The following is an 18,748-nucleotide window of genomic DNA, read 5'->3' on the forward strand; positions in this document are numbered from 1 at the left end:
ACAGCCTTGAGGCATGAATCAATAAAATGGTACGTGATAGGAAAAATTTTAGGTGATTTTTGTTATCAGCAGCTCAAAATACCTAAGACACACCCAAAAGTGTTCAAGAAACAAAATCTCTGTTGACCAGTGAAAAAAAAACTAGTTGGAGTTTGTTACTCGCTGGTAATGACATTCTTATTGGATTTTAATGTTTTTCAAACATTTCAAACATTCTATATTATACATAATGATTTGTTTAACGAAATAAATTATTTCTCATTCATAGGCGTAAAAATCTGAAAGGCAGCAATTTGAAAGTATGTGAGTGTAAGAGGAAGAGAGACTTACTGCATTGGCTCTCTGATCCCAGTCATGTTTATCATCGGAAAGAATCTCTCGGATCTTGTTCAGATTATCCTCCAAATCACGCGAGGAGTAGATCTAAAAAGAGGAGAATAAAACATGCAAACCTTGAAGACATGACTGTTGAACAAGTTCAGGTACATTCACAGAACTAAACCAGAGTTAGCTGTGTAAGAAGCAAACAAAGTAGCAGTTTAGCTCAGAGTTTAAGCAAAATCCAGATTTGATATAAAAGTACTTCTCACAAAATTATACCACCCGTACATTTGGTGGTACTTTTCTTGATATTTCTAAACATTTAATCTCAAACAATAGACTTATGTTCCATTTCATGTAGGTCAATATTATAAGAATGTGTGTATTTGGCTTCTGCTTAATGTGTATAGTTTAATGCACTACTATTAAAAAACTTGTACTTTGTTTTTGAATGGTTTCTGTGGAATACACTAGGATATAAAGAGTGACTTCCAGTCATTGTGCTACTGTAATCATAAGTCTTGGTTGAGGCAGAGATGATGCCAAAATGTTATATCTGGGAGATTTAGTCTTCACTGCATTTCTTTCAGTGTGTAAAAATGTTTACACATATTTTAAAATGTTACCCAAAGAGACTCACAGTTAAGGCAGGACAGACTGTAAGCAACTACACAGGCCTTGCTCTAGGGCCAAAATAATGAGGGATAGGGCTTAGACCCTCAGAGACAACCCCCCCCCCCCCCCCCCCCCCCCACACACACACACACACACACAATTCAAATAAGGAAAAAGTGTGTTGGGATTCAGAGAATAACTATTAAAAATAGCTACTCAGATGTACACTTACATCAATATTTAAAAAAGTTCCAATCAGACAAATAGACAACCTTGCCTGGACAAGTGCGGATGATGGCAAAACAGTGTTGGCGAGTTAAGTAACCAAGTCTCCAGAACTACCATAAGACATCCATGCCAACAGATGATTTAAAAGACCTGCCATTAAAAAGGATTTTCTGTCATCTAACCACAACCAGAAGCACCTCGAGTTTGCTAAATGCTACTTGGACTTTATGGTCAGCTTTTTGGCAACAAATGCTCAAGATGGGTTTGACATAAAAGGACGAATGACTACACTAAAAATAAGAACCAGCTTACCACTGTTAAGTATGGTAGAGGGTCTGTGATGTTTTTTCCTCCAGAGACCCTGTTAGCCTCATTAGCGTACATTACATCATGGACATCATGAAATATCAAAACATTTGCAATCAAAATCTGTCTGTCTACCTCTACACAGAAACTAAGAATGGGTACTTAATGAATCTTCCAGCAGGACAATGATTCAAAACACATCTCCAGATCAACACAAAAACTTTTTTACTGAAAACAAAAACAACCTTCTGCTGTGGCTTCTCAGTCCTCTGATCTAAACCTTACAGGAAACCTGCGGGGTGAGCTAACAATGATAGTGCACAATTGAGGACCCAGAACCCTGGACAACCAGGAGAAATTCTATATAGAGGAATGGTCTTGCTGCTCTATATTATAAGATGTTATAGAAGAAGAGTAAGAGCTGTTTTACTGGCAAAGCAAAGTTGGACAGAGTATCAAGTGCAGAAGTGCCAATAATTGTAGCAAAAATGGTCTTGTTAAAAATAATTATTTCTTCATAAATGATTTTTTGCATTGGAATAAATGTACTTATTTTTCAGTATAAAATTAAGCAAATTTACTAAAAGGTGAATTTCTTAACACCCTCATTATTCTTTTACCAGGGAGTGCCAATAATTGGGGACGGGACTGTACATTTGAAAGTAAAGCAAAGACATATCTCACTTGAACAGTGGGAACATCTGTGAATGCTTTGATAAAATCCTCCTCGTCCACAGCTCCTGCTCCTTCTTTCGACACACCTGTACAGAACACACAAACAGTGGACAGATAAAATACCAGAACACGGCAGCAAGCAGTCCTAGTGATAGTACGAGACAGCGTTCATCTGATAAGCTTTCTTTCTGTCACACAATACGCCAAAAGAAAGCATTGTCCCAATTCAAATTTAGTTTATTTTTATGGACACTCTTGAAAACACTGCTTAATGACAGCCAAGGGATTCTGTGGTGCCCCAAAATGTATATGTACCTCTCATCATTACTAGTGCCTTTACAATTGTACATGTCATCCATGCCATTGGCACAACCTCCTCAAACTAAAAAAAAAGACACAGTCTGTTGTAATTGTGTTTACTGATAAAGAGTAATTAAAAGTATATCTAAGCCCATGTGGTTATATGCATAATAAAAGCCTGTCAATTTGAAGGCTAAACAATGTAAGGGATTCACAGGAATTTTAAATTGTTATTGCCCTTGCCCCATCACACCCAAAGGTTGCTCTGGACTCTCTGACTCTTATAATGTTATATGTAGACTAAATATATACTATAGACAGGGACAGTGGTAGCCTAGTGGGTAGAGCTTTGGGCTATCAACCGGAGGATTGGCGGTTCAAATCCAGGCTCAGCTATGCAGCCACTGTAGGGTCCTTGAGCAAGACCCTTAACCCTGTCTGCTCCAGGGGTGCCGTAAGATGGCTGACCCTGCACTCAGCTTCCAAACAAGCTGGGATATGCGAAGAAAAGAATTTCATTGTACTGTACACCTGTATATGTATATGTGACAAATAAAGTATATCTTCTATCTTCTTCTTAAATCTTTGCAATCATGTGTTGGAAAATGTATTCACTCACACATTTTTTTTTGCAAAGAAGTGAGCCTTAATCCAGCCTTGCTCATAAACAACTGGTCTTATTATTAGAAAAGATAATGGAACACAGGGGTAAACATGCCTTTGTCCAATCTTCTTGAAAACATTGGAAATCTTTTGTTTCTACTTTTATCAATTTAAAAAAGATTCAAGAGAATTAACAAATAACACTTTCCTTTTTATTGTGTTTTACAAAATGTCCCATCTTTTCTGGAAATAGAGTTTGTATATTTACACAAAGACTGTCAAATTACTAATGTAAAAAACATTAATAACGTTCTGTGTCACTTTTAATTAAATGTATAACACTTTGTGATTCTTTATGATTCTGTTTATATTTGCATTTTTCCTTAGAATACATAGACACATGTAGAAATGTCATTGTAAACTGTGACAATTCATAGGTGACTGACCGCTCTGACGGTTTCTATAGCAACTGAGCACACTCATCTGTAACTATGGAAACCTCAGTGCTGCCATGGGAGGAGTTCCCTCTGTACTGTGTGTGTGGGGGCGGATATGCTTTGTCACAGTCATTTCTGTAACGCAAGAATTTTAATAAAACGCTTCAAATAACGACTTCATTATCTAATAAAGGACTACAAGAGCTGCAACAACTTGATGAGAAAATCATTTTAAATATAGTTGTCTATAGAATAATCAGTGAGCTGTCTCAGCCATCACAAAACTATGTGGCATTTCCACCATTTCACTTGTTTTTTGAATATGGCTGAATCCAAATACCTGCTTATCATTTACGCTTGTGCGCTACAGCGCATATAATAAGAATCACATCTACACACTATGTAACCTACAGAAAATCAATTAGGATTTGTCCCTTTGGTCAACACCACAAACTCATAATTATATCAGTTGTTCGACGGCAAAGAAGAACTTGTTGGTGTGTTTTTAAATTTGCTACCTGAGTTTTGAGTGTACCTATGAACCAGAGAGTGGTACTGTCACTCTTGATAGTAAGGTCAAAGAGGAAATTCCAGACAAAGAGCGAACACAACCCCACCTTTGGGAAACAACTGTGGATTGTGGTGCAGTTTTCAAAAACATCTAGTGGGAGTTTTTCATGACAAGATGCATACTTGGTAAACCTACAGCACAATGTTGAGTCTACTGCAGGGTTAAGAAAAGATTGGGATGATCAGACAGTCTATTTGATTCCACAGAGCACAAATGAGTAGTCCGAAAAACAATGCTATACTGGAAGTCATCCAGAATAAAAAGGTTCATGATACCCACTGTGAGAAACAGAATGGGCATTGAAAGGTATATTACTGGCTCATCATGGACTGCGGAATGTTTATGGTCTTAGTTAATTTGGCAAGTTCAGTACTTGGTAGTGAACTAGAGAGACTAAACATTAGCATTTTTGGGTTGTCCGAGACTAAGTGGTCATGCACTGGGTACTTAAAGACTCATGATGAACACACAGTGCTGTTCTCAGGCATTTAGAAACATTTCTGTGCACCCAGATAGCAACTCTATGTTTGTGGCCCTATTTGCCCAACATCCTACAACCCAGTGAGTAGCAGGCAAAACCTACTTGTAATCACCAGCAATTTCAATTCATTGAAAAAGATGCAGAAGAAAGTGAAGTCCTTGGTAAAGATGGTCATGGTGGGAGAAATGGTAGAGGTCAGATACTGATTACTAATGGAGATAAGCTGGATATAGGCCAAGAGGAAGCACATGGACTCAGATCACAAATGTAAAAAGCAAGAGAAAAGTACCAGGTACTATATTTTACACTGATTTCACATAGGCATTTAACATGGTACAGCATGACAATGCTCGAGATGGATTTTCCCTACCACTTGTTCCAACTACTGATGAATCTGTATTGACAACAACATGCTGCTGTCAGTACAGCCAATCACACATCACTATGGCTCAGGGAAAGAAAGGGAGTCGACATGGATAAAACATCTCACCATGTTTGTTTAACATCCTTGGAGAACAAGTTATGAGAAAATGTGCTACAAGGATTTGCCTGATGTTCATGCCAAACCAATGTAAAGTCATGGTATTAATACTAATACCATTAGTAATGATGGTAACCACACCTGTGTGATAATGCAGTAACTGGATCACTAAAGCAGCATTCACATAAGTGGTTTGCGCTTCATTCACCGTGAAGCTGGGCTCGTATTGCCACTTACCACAGCATTTACACCCTTCATGTGATACACAGCAAAAGCGCTTTATGCAGACTGTGCCACTGAGCAGTCAGCTTGAAAACAACACGTTATTGACAGTATTGATTGACAGTACTGACAGTTTATTCTATGCAGAAAGTTCCGACACTGGTCATCATTTAAAGTGAAATACAGCAGGTCTACGTCATATAAACAATTTGTGTCATTGGCGGTGCTTTGAGAAGGTCAGCGACAAACTGACCTGGATTAAAGTTCAACCAGAGAACTTAAGACAAGCATCAAAATAGCAAACCTCAGGGTATGGTGATCCTTAAGGTTGTGCAGCGTCAAGGCAAGTGGCATCACCTCACTCAATAGAAAATGTTTGGCAAAACCGCTTTTGCACTCGTGCCATCATCATGTGAATGCAGCCTGAGAATGACCCTTACCTTCATTATTTGTTCCTTTTTATTCCTATAAATCTCATTTAAAAGGTTAGCTGTATTTAACATTAAGGTGCTTGGAGCACTGTATGGAATACTGTGACATTACCTCCTGTTTTTTAAATTTATTTCATTCTTTATACATACTTGTGTGCATGTGTCTCCAAATAATGGAATTGTACATATTATAATCCACATATTATTTTTACATATTTTATAACCATACACAGAGATTTTTGTTTAGCAGAGATCCTGTCTGTGCAAAACAGAACAGTCAATCCCAGGTCCCAAAGGAACAACAGACCTTGAGTGAAAACCGAAGGGGCAGCTCACACAGAACAGGAGGGTAAAGAATGTGTGATCAGACATCCGTTGTAAAAGGCTTGCTCATCAAGCCTAAACAAATTCTGTGACAGGGAAATTAGGATAAACCTTCTCTTATCTTAATGAACTGCAAAGCAAGGTAGTGTGAGATTCAGCAGAACCATCAGTCTCCACTGTAATTGCTGATAGTAGAGACTGCAGGCAAAAAGAGTTTTTAAACAGTTAAGAATGAATCTGTTTAAACTGTATTCAGGAATTTAACAGAACCTGAATTATTACTGTATGTATTAGAGTGTGTAACCTATAGTCGTTGAAAGATGCTGGTTGTGAAACATGGAAAGGATGGCCATGTTGGACCAGAGGCTAGTTGGACAAGGCCATGACAATTCTTGGCTTGAAGTTTACTGTGCCATTTCCCAATTTATTCAGTTTCTGCATATTTCACACTTTTGTTTCAAACCATTAAATTACTTATATAATGTACTGTATATAGAAATATATACAAAGATCATTCAAAATCTCAAAAAAACACAAAATGTTTTACAAAAACTTAGCTACTAAATGAACATGATTGGCGATTGAATTTGGTTAGCTGAATTTTACCAGCCACACCCAGGCATGATTACTGCCTGACCTGTTAAATCTAAATATTATTTAAACAAAACCTGTCCGGCAATGTAAAGCAGGCTAGGACTCAAAAGCAGCACATGATGCCACATTCTCAAGAGATTCAAATACAAATGTGAAACAGTGACTGAAATCAACCAGTCTGGGAACAGCTACAAAGCCAGGCTAAGGCTCAGGAAATCCAGTGAATCACAGTGAAAGCCATTATCCACAAAAAGGGAAAACTTGGGAAATTAGTGAACCTTCCCAGGAGGACAGCATACCAAAACTTCAGGCCTCATTTGACTCGGTTAAGGTCAACAAACACATGTCCATAATATTTATTTATTAGGTGTTTAAAGTTATGTTTTACATTCAGGACAGGGTAGGTAGTTACAGGTTACACAAGTTCAATGTCAAACACCGTAAAAAGCAATTTTGTATTTCCAATACATCTCATTTACATGTCTTCGGACTGTATGAGTAAACTAGAGCTCCCAGAGGAAACCCACACAGATACGGGGAGAGCATTCAACCTTCACATAGAAAGAACCCGGACCACTCCACCTGGGAATTGAACCCAGGACCTTCTCCCTGTGACGCGACAGTGCTACCCACCAAGCCAGGATTCCATACTAAAAAAGACACTAAGCAAAAATTGCATCCATCGGAGAGTTGCAGAGTGCAAACAAGTGCAGACCAAAAATAAAACAAATACAAATACTAGATGACTCCCAAGACAATATTATATAGACTGATGAGTCAAAGTTGGAACATTTTGGAAAACATACTTCCCCTTATTTCTGGTGCAAAGATAACACCCCATTCAACCATAAGCCCATGCCACCAACAGTGTGATGGTCTGGACGAGTTGTAAATTGATGAAGGAGAATGTGTGTAATGTGTATGTTTGTGACCCAAAGCTCAGGTGCAAAGCACAGTAGGGTTATGCAACAGGACAACAATCTGAAGCACACTCTGTAGTAAGCCCAACTCTGTATGGCTCCAACATTAAGGTTTCGGAGTAGCCGGGTCAAAGTCCTGGGGCACAGTGCTTTATCCTAGCATTAGTCATGTAACCATGAGGACAGCTTCACCAAAATAATGTAAAACAGAAAAATGCAAATCTGCACTAAATACATTTCTCCCATAACTCAATGCATTTTAGGTGCAAACCAACTCACATACTCATTGACATTTAGCATTATAATGTTAGAATACAATGGTAGTGATGGTTTTTACAGTGTCCATGCTGAGAAATAAAATATGTATTTAAAACTGTTGACACAGTCATTTTGTAACTTTATGAAGGTTAACACGGTGTGGGATTGCTTACTCATTTTGGCAGCTCCTGTTGCACTGGGTCTCCGGGAACTGCTGGCTGAATCTCCAGGTTTTTTCGGCACTTTGGGTACTTTGAAAGCTGCCTGGGCAGAAGAGGGCTGATTACCATCCACCGAGTCATTGTCATCAAAGCTGCGATCTGAAAGGAAATGTCAGAAGAGTTTTCAATTGGACATAGTGCTAAAGCATTACAGATCACATACAATAAATACAATGATTTTAGTTTACCCTCTGATACCAGTATTAATTTTAATACACTACATAAAAATGAATTCAATGAAATGTTTTTTAATCATTGTAGTGCAGATTAGAATGGTCCCCTGGTGCTAAACAATAAGGACTGATTTTACACATCAAACAACCTCCTCACGCCTACTCACTTCGGCTGTGCTAGCGGAATGCAGAAATCCAAGCACTTCAATAACCAGTTCTGTGCTCACTATGGCAACAAATGCTGGACTACACCCTATTCGATAAGCAACACACTCAGGATTTACTGTACTCTCACTTGCAGATGCGCTGTGCTAGCATAGCAAATCAACACTTACAGTCACAGATGCGTTGGCAGATGAGGCGCCTCATGACTGACGCCCTCTCAGTCAGACCTGCGCCCAAGCTGACACTCACATGGCAGCAGGCAAGGTGGTGATGATAAAGTCAAAACACAGAGATCCACAGAACCATCAGCCATACAATCCGTTAGCATCTTTTCTCTGACTTCACTGCATCACAGTCTCACCACCTTTCCTCCTTTCTCTGAGCCTCCTCCACCCGCCTTCCTTCTCTCGCCCCCTCCCCTATGCCTCTCTTCCTCCTGTCCCTTCACCCCTCCTTCACATGGTGCTTAAAGAGCCAATCACAGAAGTGATGACATCACCCTTTGTCAGCCAGTAAGCTCGAAGACTGAAGTATGTTTCTGGAATATAAATGAGCTTGTCCTGTCAGACTAAGTTAATTAGCATTACCACAACATTGCCATCTCAGTAGGCACATACACACACATACGCACCATTTGTAAAATCATGGATGAAAGGACGTAGTAGTGTAATAAAAATAGGAATGGCTCAAAAGCAACCACACCCTGACACATGAAAAGCTCTATTGTGTGCTTGTGTGTGTGTGTGGACAGAGTGAGAGAGGCAGCCATGACAATTGTTACCCCATTTGGGTCAGGAGGAGTCCACATTACGCATGCTGATCCCACTAGCAGGCTATGAAAAGCCTCTGTGTTTCAAGTCGCTGCATTAGCATTATTAGCATACTAGCATAATCCATCATTGTTTAGCCAGAAGGGTGTGTTCAAACAAATCAGGATTCAAAAACAGGAGAGCAGAAGAGAGAAATTAAAGAAGGTGATAAAAGGGATGAGAACATTAAAAGGGTGACAAGCAGATTAAAAAAAGGAAAACAAAAACGAGAGGGAACAGCAGGGGCGGGAGAGCTGGCACATCTCCAACAACCGTTTCCATGACAACAATGGGAGCCCACATCTCTGGTTAAAAGGGGTTTCAAATAACATTGTGCACACCAGAGTGTTAAATTTTATAGGTATTAAAATGCACTTATAACTAAGGTCATTAACACAACAATGAATGAGCACGTGTTTGATAATATTGACACTAAATTGAAAAAGTCTCACTGTAATATACATGTGTGTGACCGCATTTCTAGTGCATCAAACACTGGAAGTACATCAAAACAATTCATTATGGCATTCCAAAGTCCAAAATGTCAGGTGGTGACCCCTTATAACCACGTTTGCAAATTAAATAAACCAAAAAAATAACTTTTACATTTAGGAAGTGGGTAGGCTATTGCACCAGAAAAATAACATACAGGTCACTTGGTATGACTCTAGGATGTTAAAAAGTTTTAAAACATAAACTGTCAAGTCAATAATGACTCAAAGGTGTTTATCAAGAACAGCTTGGTAAAATATTGCGCAATCCATGCAGTGCTGCGCTCCAGTCTTTAACACAATGCCAATTAAAGGATAGAAGACCACAAGCATTCAGTGGTGCTTTTGAACCCTGCCCTTTACATGAGATTGCCCTTTATTATGTTAATTTTTGCAGAAATTAAGCATTGTGGAGGGTAAATAAGATCATATAAGTGCTTATTTTTGTCTTGTCTTATAAAATTCTCATACTCCTAGATATTTTATTAGTACCCATGCATGATTGCATCATTTCTACAGCTTATTTTGTTTAACATTTCACAACATTTCTAGCCTCCTCAACCATTTTTATCACTTAGCTATAAAAAAATAGCAAAAGACATTTTGTTGCAGTTTTGAAGATATTTGATTACAGCTGTTTGATTACAGATGCTACACATTACTGACTACACTCCTAGATTCCCTATCTAATCCAAACCTCCTAATCCAAACATTGGGAAACCCAAGCTAAAATAAGACTTCACTAATAAGATGCAACAGCATCTGTACAGCATGTACAGTAACTTAGTAATGCTTTATTTATTAAATATAGAACTAACTAATGATTTCCTAGAAAGATATGACTATGCTATATTTACTGCCAAAATAGGGCAGTGGTCTCTGGACAGTTGAGGTCATGGAGAAGGCATGCCTAACCAGCACCAAGTTGTCACTGTTGGCCCTCTAAGCAATGCCCTTAACCCTCATTTGCTTGCATTGTAATAAACGAGAAGTAATAACTAAAAGTCCATTAAACATCTGCATGAAGACGTTAGCTAAATACAATAAACGCAAACAAAAAAATAGACACTCTGACTAGTATTTTTGTAATTAAATGTATTGAATTTGAACCATTTTAGGTGAAAATATTATTATTCATGTACGATGTAAACAGTATGCTTAAATTGTTCATAAACATTGTATTGAAAATCTGTAAACTGTAGCCACTGTTGCCATATGTTTTAACTCCCCATTTCACTGTGCTGTACTGCCATGATTAGGATGTGCTACAGCACATGCACACATTTATTTATGAGGACGTACAGAAACAACACAATGTTTGCATACAAGTTTCCTAGACTAACAGCAAGAGTAATTCCAGCTTTACTGTAAGCTAATTTACATACTAGCATGTTCATTGAGGTGAGAGGAATAAGAACTACATAATAAAACCTATAGACAAGAAGAAAACAACAAACTTCACAAAAGCAGTTACTAAAAGGGACAAACAGCTCAGCAGCAATAATAACGGCTGTGCCACTGTACCAGCCATGACCTATTTAGTTACTTCTAATTAGTGTAATCTGCTGCTAAATGTACTGTGATGCTGTGCATGTAATGTCAGGGTGTTACATCACGGTTGTAACTAGTAATTTATTTAGTCAAGATGGGAAAGAAAGTGAGGTCATTCCTTCATGAAACATGCACACACAAATAGTGAATTCCATGTAATACTAAAAAGTATCAAGGTCACTGTGAAATCTAAAAACCTATTTAGGTAAAAAGGGCAAAATAATGGGCAAAAAATATGACAGTTACTACAATTAAAATTAGGTGAAAACAACTGATGTAAATAATCAATGGATGTGTACAAAATAAAAATAAAAACACAACCATGTTAGCTTATTTACAGTCCTTCTCTCAGTTAAGTTATGCCACCAAAAGCCTTTTAATTTATCACTACTTTACATCTCCTAAATGCAATCATGAAGGATTCCCTTACTAAGTGGCTAGCGTCTTAAGATTTAAGAGGGGAGCTGCTATGGTTATTATTAGAGTCAACATTCGACCCTGTGAACCATCCCTTAATAACCAAGTAGTGAGACGTCCTGGAAACCGGGTCATGCAAGCAAACCAGGTCATGCTTGTCTTGGTGTGTGAAAATCATGTTAGTTACTGCGTCACTGCGCAAACAAACAACAATTGCTAAATAGTTTAACACAATTGCAGAGATTTACTTATTTACAAACAGCATATTTACTTACAAAATAAATATAAAATAATTAGAAACTTTTAGAATGAAATGAAACTACATCCAGATCCCTAGCCATGCTTTTCCTATATATAGCTTTTGCTCTTTCAGTAAGCAGCTTTGTGCACTTAGCCATATGCTCGAACCAAGCAGACATCCGCACGCATGTAAACACCTTTCAATGACGAACTCAAATCATACAATTAAACACAAATTCTGATAGCAAATACATGCACTCACCATCTGCTAATACATGCACCCACCAGCTCCATCAACAACAGCCATAACTACACTGGTTCTGAGAAAAGCTTCTCTTTCATTCACTCCCTCACACACACACACTCAGTTTGTTCGGTCGTGGCAGAGAGAAGCAGTGACAGGCACAGCTTTCACAACCCTCTCCCCACTGCTGCAGCATACTCGCCAAGTTCACTGAACAACTTGCCAAGGAACATCAGACTAGCAGTACAGGCTATTTGTCTTCAAAAGTACAGCATGATTGGTTCAACCGCCACTCATCTGAGAAGTCATTTAACTAGATCTTGGATCAACAGCACCAACGCTGGACATGAAATACAAAATTCTCCAAAATACAACTGTATGCTAGGACATTAAATTGTTGCAAAAGTGGCATCCCATTGCAATGTTATAAAAAAGTCAACAGTTACAGCTATTTCAATAAGTGCATGCTTGATATCAATCACCTGTTAGCATTGTGAATGTTTAAAATAATCAAACCCACTAGTAAGATGTGTCTGCAATCTTTTAACCATGTGTTGTTTAGTCTCATGTGTTTAGAAAAGTTTAAATGTCAGGAGAAACTTACACTATATGGCTATACTATAAGTAACCTATATGTGATCTTTCCAGCTAAAAAAAACACCCCCTATTCTGAGAAAGCTTTCTTCCTTATTCCTTCTGCAAAATTTGTTACATAATTGATTTTTGCACCTGTTAGCAAACTGTTGTAAACTTCTCTGGCGGTAACGTAAATTTTTTTCTGAAGACTCTTGTTTTTAGAGAAAACAAATAGGCAATTAGTGCAAAGACTTTGTCCAAACATAATCCTGTTTGAGATGTCAACTGGTCTCGCAAGACTGTGTACAGAGAATCCGGAAAGTATTCACAGTGCTTCACTTTTTCCACATTTTATTATGTTACAGCCTTATTCCAAAATGGATTACATTCATTTTTCCTTTAAAATTCTACACACAATACCCCATGATGAAAGTGAAAAAAACTTGTTTGAAATATTTGCAAATTTATTAAAAATAAAACACAAAAATATAACGTACATACTGTAAGTATTCACTGCCTTTGCTCAATACTTTGTTGAAGCACCTTTGGCAGCAATTACAGCCTCAAGTCTTTTTGAGTATGATGCTACAAGCTTGGCACACCTATTTTTGGGCAGTTTTTCTTTGCAGAACTTCTCAAGCTCCATCAGGTTGGATTGGGAGCATCAGTGCACAGCCATTTTCAGATCTCTCTAGAGATGTTCAATCAGGTTCAAGTCTGGGCTCTGGCTGGGCCATTTAAGGACATTCACAGAGTTATCCCGAAGCCACTCCTTTGTTCTCTTGGCTGCGTGCTTAGGGTCAGAAGCACTGTGAATACTTTCCGGATGCACTGTAACTATCTAAACAACAAACCTAATATTTCCTGCTACTAAAGAAAACTTAAGCCAATAGGTCCAATAAACACTAATCAATTTATAATTAATAAAAGACAACGTCATCTCCAATTTCCTTCCTTTGGAATCATGGCAAAAACACAGGCCCCCCATGTTGGCTGAGGAGGTCTATAAGTATGACATGCTCATCTGACATGTGTGCAGTCGCTTCTTTTCACCTGCCTCCAACTGAATCTTAGAGAGAGCTACATCTTGTTCGGAGATACATGCTAAGCTCTCCAGATCATCCATTGCAACAGAGGCCACAACTGTACAGTGGCAATTACTTTTTGCTCTATCCCCCCCCAAACAGACAGCCAACTATACCTGTGAAGGAGCCTGGCCAGTCGATAGCACAAATGAGATTCTAAGTCAAATGTCATCGGTGGTGGGCTCACGAATTAGACCGCTGCGCAACCCGATTGCATCATGTTTGCTTGAAGATAGTAATTGCCTCCAAAGCAATTCAAAAATATTCAGTGCAATAATACCTGGTACAGGCTTTTGTTCTCACATTTTGGAAACTTTATACTAGACTGTCACTTATGCTTAGCAAAAAAACATGCCAACAATTTGACTTCAATAATTTAATTATTCACTTACCTTGACTTAGGCTAAGAGCCATATTTCCAGAGTTCAGCACCTCATCAAACTGATTTAAAATAGTCTGCAACCTGCAAAACAGACAAGGAAACCATGAACCATAAACCACCCATGACTTTTAAGAAACTTTCAGAAACACAAAAACTATATAGCAATATAAATGGATCGATGCCTATTAAGGCCATGTTTATTTATTAAAATAAATATTTAACCACCATTAACAACTACGTATTAAAAGGTATCATCAAAAATGAAAGAATATCCATTCAACCCTTCCTCTGCTTCCTAGTCAAGAGTGGCATGTGTTGTAAAGTCCAGCCATTAAGTCCTTGTTAAGCGATCTTCCTTTGGTTGCCATTGAAATTTTTCCAGCTCACATCAGGTCATCCTTTAAGATTAAGTAAAATAAGTTTTTCTTTGTTGTCCTGATAAGACTGCTAAAGCCTCTGGACGAGATTTTTTTTCTCTCAGGGCCAGGTTGGACAATCCTCCCAAAATCCACTGGCCTTTTGGTGCAATTAAATGATTTTCTCTCTCAGCTTTTGTGACAGCGCCTTACTTTTCACCATGGTTGAAACACAACTGGAACACCTAAATCTCTGGGTGGTGTTTGTAAAACACATCACAGCTAAAATAAACCGAGGGGTGTTATTGAGTTTTCAATAGTTAAATCATGTTGTAACCCAACTTTAGCTCATACAGACTAGCAGTAGGTTTTACTACAGCTAGGAACTCCTGTGCTTTGATCCGGCTGGTTAAACAACAACACTACAATTCACTTGTGCTGCATTTAGATTTTATAATATTCTACATTTTTAAATAATCAATTTTTAAAATACTGTGTGGGACAAGCATAGCCTAGTGGTTAGAATGGCAAGTGGTTAGTTTAGCTATCAATCAAAAGGTTGTGGTTTTGATCCTGGCTTTGCCATGCAGCCACTGTTGGGCCTTGAGCAATGTCCCTAATCCTTTGTGCTTCAGCAGTAGCATACTGTCTCTGTTGGCTGTCTCTGCACTGTGAAAACAGCTTCCAAACAAGCTGTAATTTTAGTAGTAATTTCATTGTACTGCTCTTGTGTATATATGACAAAGGCATTCTATTCTAGTATGTATGTGTGGGTGTATTTAACAGGAGTCTTGTCAATGATGTCTGCCACTGTAACAACATATTTTTTAATTAAATTCAGTTATTTAGTCTATCAAAAAGGAACAATATCCCATAAAAGAGTCAAAACAAAAAATGATGGGTGATAAAGCCATTATCCAGTCTAATTGACATCTCTCTCTTGGTGCTAAACATTCAACTCTAGAACTGAAGTTACTTGAAGCATTCATTTCTAGTGGACTTGAGATTTGCAATACGACCGAACAGTTAACAGTATGACTACTAGTGAATAATTTTTTACTAGTGAATTCAAATTAAACCATACAGAATATGACAGCACTCAGCCTTAGTGCATACTGTGTCCAGAACACACATCACACCGCACTCCAAAAATTTAGGAGATTAATAACAGCTTAGATGACAAAGTTTTACTACACTGACAGATGTGCTTGCGCCTACATGGGTGTATCTGGATTCAAGTCAAATCAGATCAGCCATGTAATTGTCACACAGCATAAACATAGTGCATGCATACACAGTCACACACTGTTTCCCTAATTCAATGCACTGCAGCCCTGATACCATTCTTCCCCCTTTCTCTCCGAAATGGTGCAGCGACAGAGTGAAAGAACAGGAAGCTTCTGTGAGGCACAAAAACGAATAAAAAAAAAAAAAAAAAAAAAGAGGCATAAACGAGACAAAAAGAACGATTCAGGGAGCATGCAATTTCACACCCACCTTCACAGACATCTTAGTCATTGTTTGTGTGGCCCGAACGATTAAAAAAGCAGCGACTCCTACCCAGTGCCATGCATGCATACCAAAAAAACTGCATAGCAGTGTGCATGAGCACAAGCGTGTGGCAGCTCAGGGATTCGGTTCCTTTTTTTACATAACCTCCTCCTTGGAACACAAACCAGTGGGAGGGGTCAGCGTTCGGCAGCTTGGAGACAAGACGAATAAGCCCACCCCTCCCCCCAAACCACACAGACACACACATACACACTTCTCATGTCTCCATACTGTCCTTTCTGCCTATCCATCTTGCACTCAGTTGGTCGGTACCCATGTGGCTGTGCCTCACTTGTTCTGACTGATATGTCCCAAAGGTATAAGTTTTCAATCTGTTACCAACTCGACATAATGTGTCCTCTCGTCCTTGATTATTTACTATATTTGCTATATCCCAGTTTCTGCCTGATTTCTCTTTACAATCTCCTTCAAATCCTAATAACTGTAACAATAACAAGTCTGAATTTATACATCTGAATTTAGATTGAGGTCAGATCAGTCCAGCATGATTTTAAACATAATTCCACATGAACAGAAAAGCAATTGCAGTCATTTTCTCTAAATGGTCAAACACTAGACAACTTCTAACTTCATATGCCAGATGAAATGTACAATTTAAGGAATATAAATATCTAAACTAAACATTAAAACTAAGTTTAATAAGAGTCAAAAATACTGAATGTGCATATCTATTTTGTACTTTTCCCTTTTCCTCCCAAACTACTCATATAAAATTCCCCATATTCTCCCACTGAGGAGAGCTGTAGACAATCTCACAGTCCCACCAGCATGCGTGCAGTCGCCAACCGCTTCTTTTCACCTGCCAGACATGGAGTCCTACAAAGAGCAGCATCACATACTACCACCAGCAAATATTGCAATTACAGCAACAACAAGAAACCCGTTCAAACGTCTCCCCTTAGACACAGCAAATCGTGTCTGCATGGGCACCTGACAGGTCGATAGGGCAGTGTAGAACTCAAAAGTGCTCTAGTTACATTTTTTGTGTTTTTATCACCTATTCCTGTACTGTGTGGTTAAATCCTAGGCGGTAATCTGTTAGGCATTTAGTGTACTGTGTATGTTCTAAAACAACTCCTCATACTCTGATAAGAAAAAATTTGAAACCAAGCATATTTGTGTAGATCTTACGTCAAAATACCAATACAATTGGTTAAGAAAATATATACAAAGTATATTATGTGGGCTATAATGTTAATACACCAGTTAAAATATTTTTGTCTATGATTATTATGTTAAGTGGTTTTGATTTTATCACCACTGTAAGTTATGATCCATTTTAGATGAAGACCTAAACTCCTCAATGCTTACAATTATTCGCTCTACCTTATGCCAAACAAATACATACCAATAAACTAATCTGCTGCATGTCCATTCCATTAGTTAAATCCATGTGACTTGAATCTCAAAAATACCCTCCCAGTGCTGAATTGTCAGATTTACACAATGCAGTGTTTTAGCTACATTAACACAGCATGCACGTTGAAATAACTATGACGCCAATCATGCAACTGCCAAATTGGTGCATAAAAATTAAGCATAATGTCACAATGTTAAATGACTGCATGAATCATTTATGAGTTGTTTTGCTCTATTCCGTTTAGTAAGTACATATCCATTGAATGGGGAACCCCTAAGCAATCCATCACTATATGTTATATTCTCGCTGAGCTACTTATTAAGTAAACTTATCTGGTAGGTACTGTCATTGATTATTTTATATGCTACACCCATCATACAGATGAACTTTGTGGGTATATAGTTACTGACTGTAGCCCATCTGTTTCTCTGTACCCTTTGTCACCCTCCTGTACCACATTCATCAATTGAAAGAGATCCTCACTGACCAAATGTTATGGGTGGTAGGCGATTCTCAGCGTGATACATGGCAAATCTGCTTTTGGGCTGACTATGCCATTTTTCCCTATAGAGTGAGGCGGTGCCGCTGACCTTGCCATTGTGCTACACTTAGCATATCACACCACACAGATTTTATGTTTTAATGCTCGGTTTTAAACCCTTGTCACTGCACTCAAAGTTTAACCTGATTGGATCTCTAATTTAATAAAACTAATTGTTCATATAACACAGTCAAAAGCAAAACACAGACATGGAGATGGAGACTGTTTACCATTTCACAAAACTCTAAACTGCTGTATTCCACATTAAACCATGACATTGTAAAAACAATATGGCAGTATTATAGTACAATAACGACTAGTGAGCCATTAATTGTGGAAAAGAGGTTTGTATTTTAGACAGTAATCTCACATTTGCTAATACTGGAATTGCTTGTTGTGGCCTCATAGCTTTTTCATAAGATTTTGCAGATCTTCAAATAATGACTATTGCTGAACCATTTTTGTTTTCAACTAAAATATATTTCATATAAAACTGCATGTGAATACCACATGTAACTGTCAGTATTGTCAGTCAATACTGTGTACTGTTATCAAGCTTACTGCTTAGTGGCACAGCCAGCAAAAATACTTATACTAGTTTGATTTAAAGCATTAACATATGGTAGACTGGAAGATATCGTAATACTTTTAATGTCATGTTTTACACTTTGGTTACATTCATGACAGAAGCGGTAGTTACTCATTACACAAGATTCATGAGTTCACAAGTTTTTTAATGTCATGGACAATTTTGTATCTCCAATTCACCTAACTGCATGTTTTTGGATTGTGGGAGCA

General features: G+C 38.1%; 1 protein-coding gene across 35 annotated transcripts in view; it reads right to left on the reverse strand.

The window, feature by feature from the left end:
- clasp2 (cytoplasmic linker associated protein 2) overlaps positions 1–18,748 on the reverse strand; it is a 66,055-nt gene that overhangs the window by 38,675 nt on the left and 8,632 nt on the right. For 29 of the 35 annotated variants that reach the window (XM_063013795.1, XM_063013641.1, XM_063013759.1 and 26 more), the window contains exons 7-10: positions 14,132–14,202; positions 7,941–8,087; positions 2,155–2,231; positions 331–423 (exon numbers count right to left, since the gene is read on the reverse strand). In XM_063013795.1, the coding sequence (XP_062869865.1) occupies positions 331–423; positions 2,155–2,231; positions 7,941–8,087; positions 14,132–14,202 (388 nt within the window). Of the gene's footprint in view, positions 1–330; positions 424–2,154; positions 2,232–7,940; positions 8,088–8,496; positions 8,709–12,096; positions 12,228–14,131; positions 14,203–18,748 lie in introns of those variants that run through there. The other 6 variants (XM_063013802.1, XM_063013788.1, XM_063013779.1 and 3 more) reach the window with 2 other exon arrangements.

Source organism: Trichomycterus rosablanca, chromosome 2, assembly GCF_030014385.1.
Source record: "Trichomycterus rosablanca isolate fTriRos1 chromosome 2, fTriRos1.hap1, whole genome shotgun sequence".
NCBI lineage: Eukaryota > Metazoa > Chordata > Actinopteri > Siluriformes > Trichomycteridae > Trichomycterus > Trichomycterus rosablanca.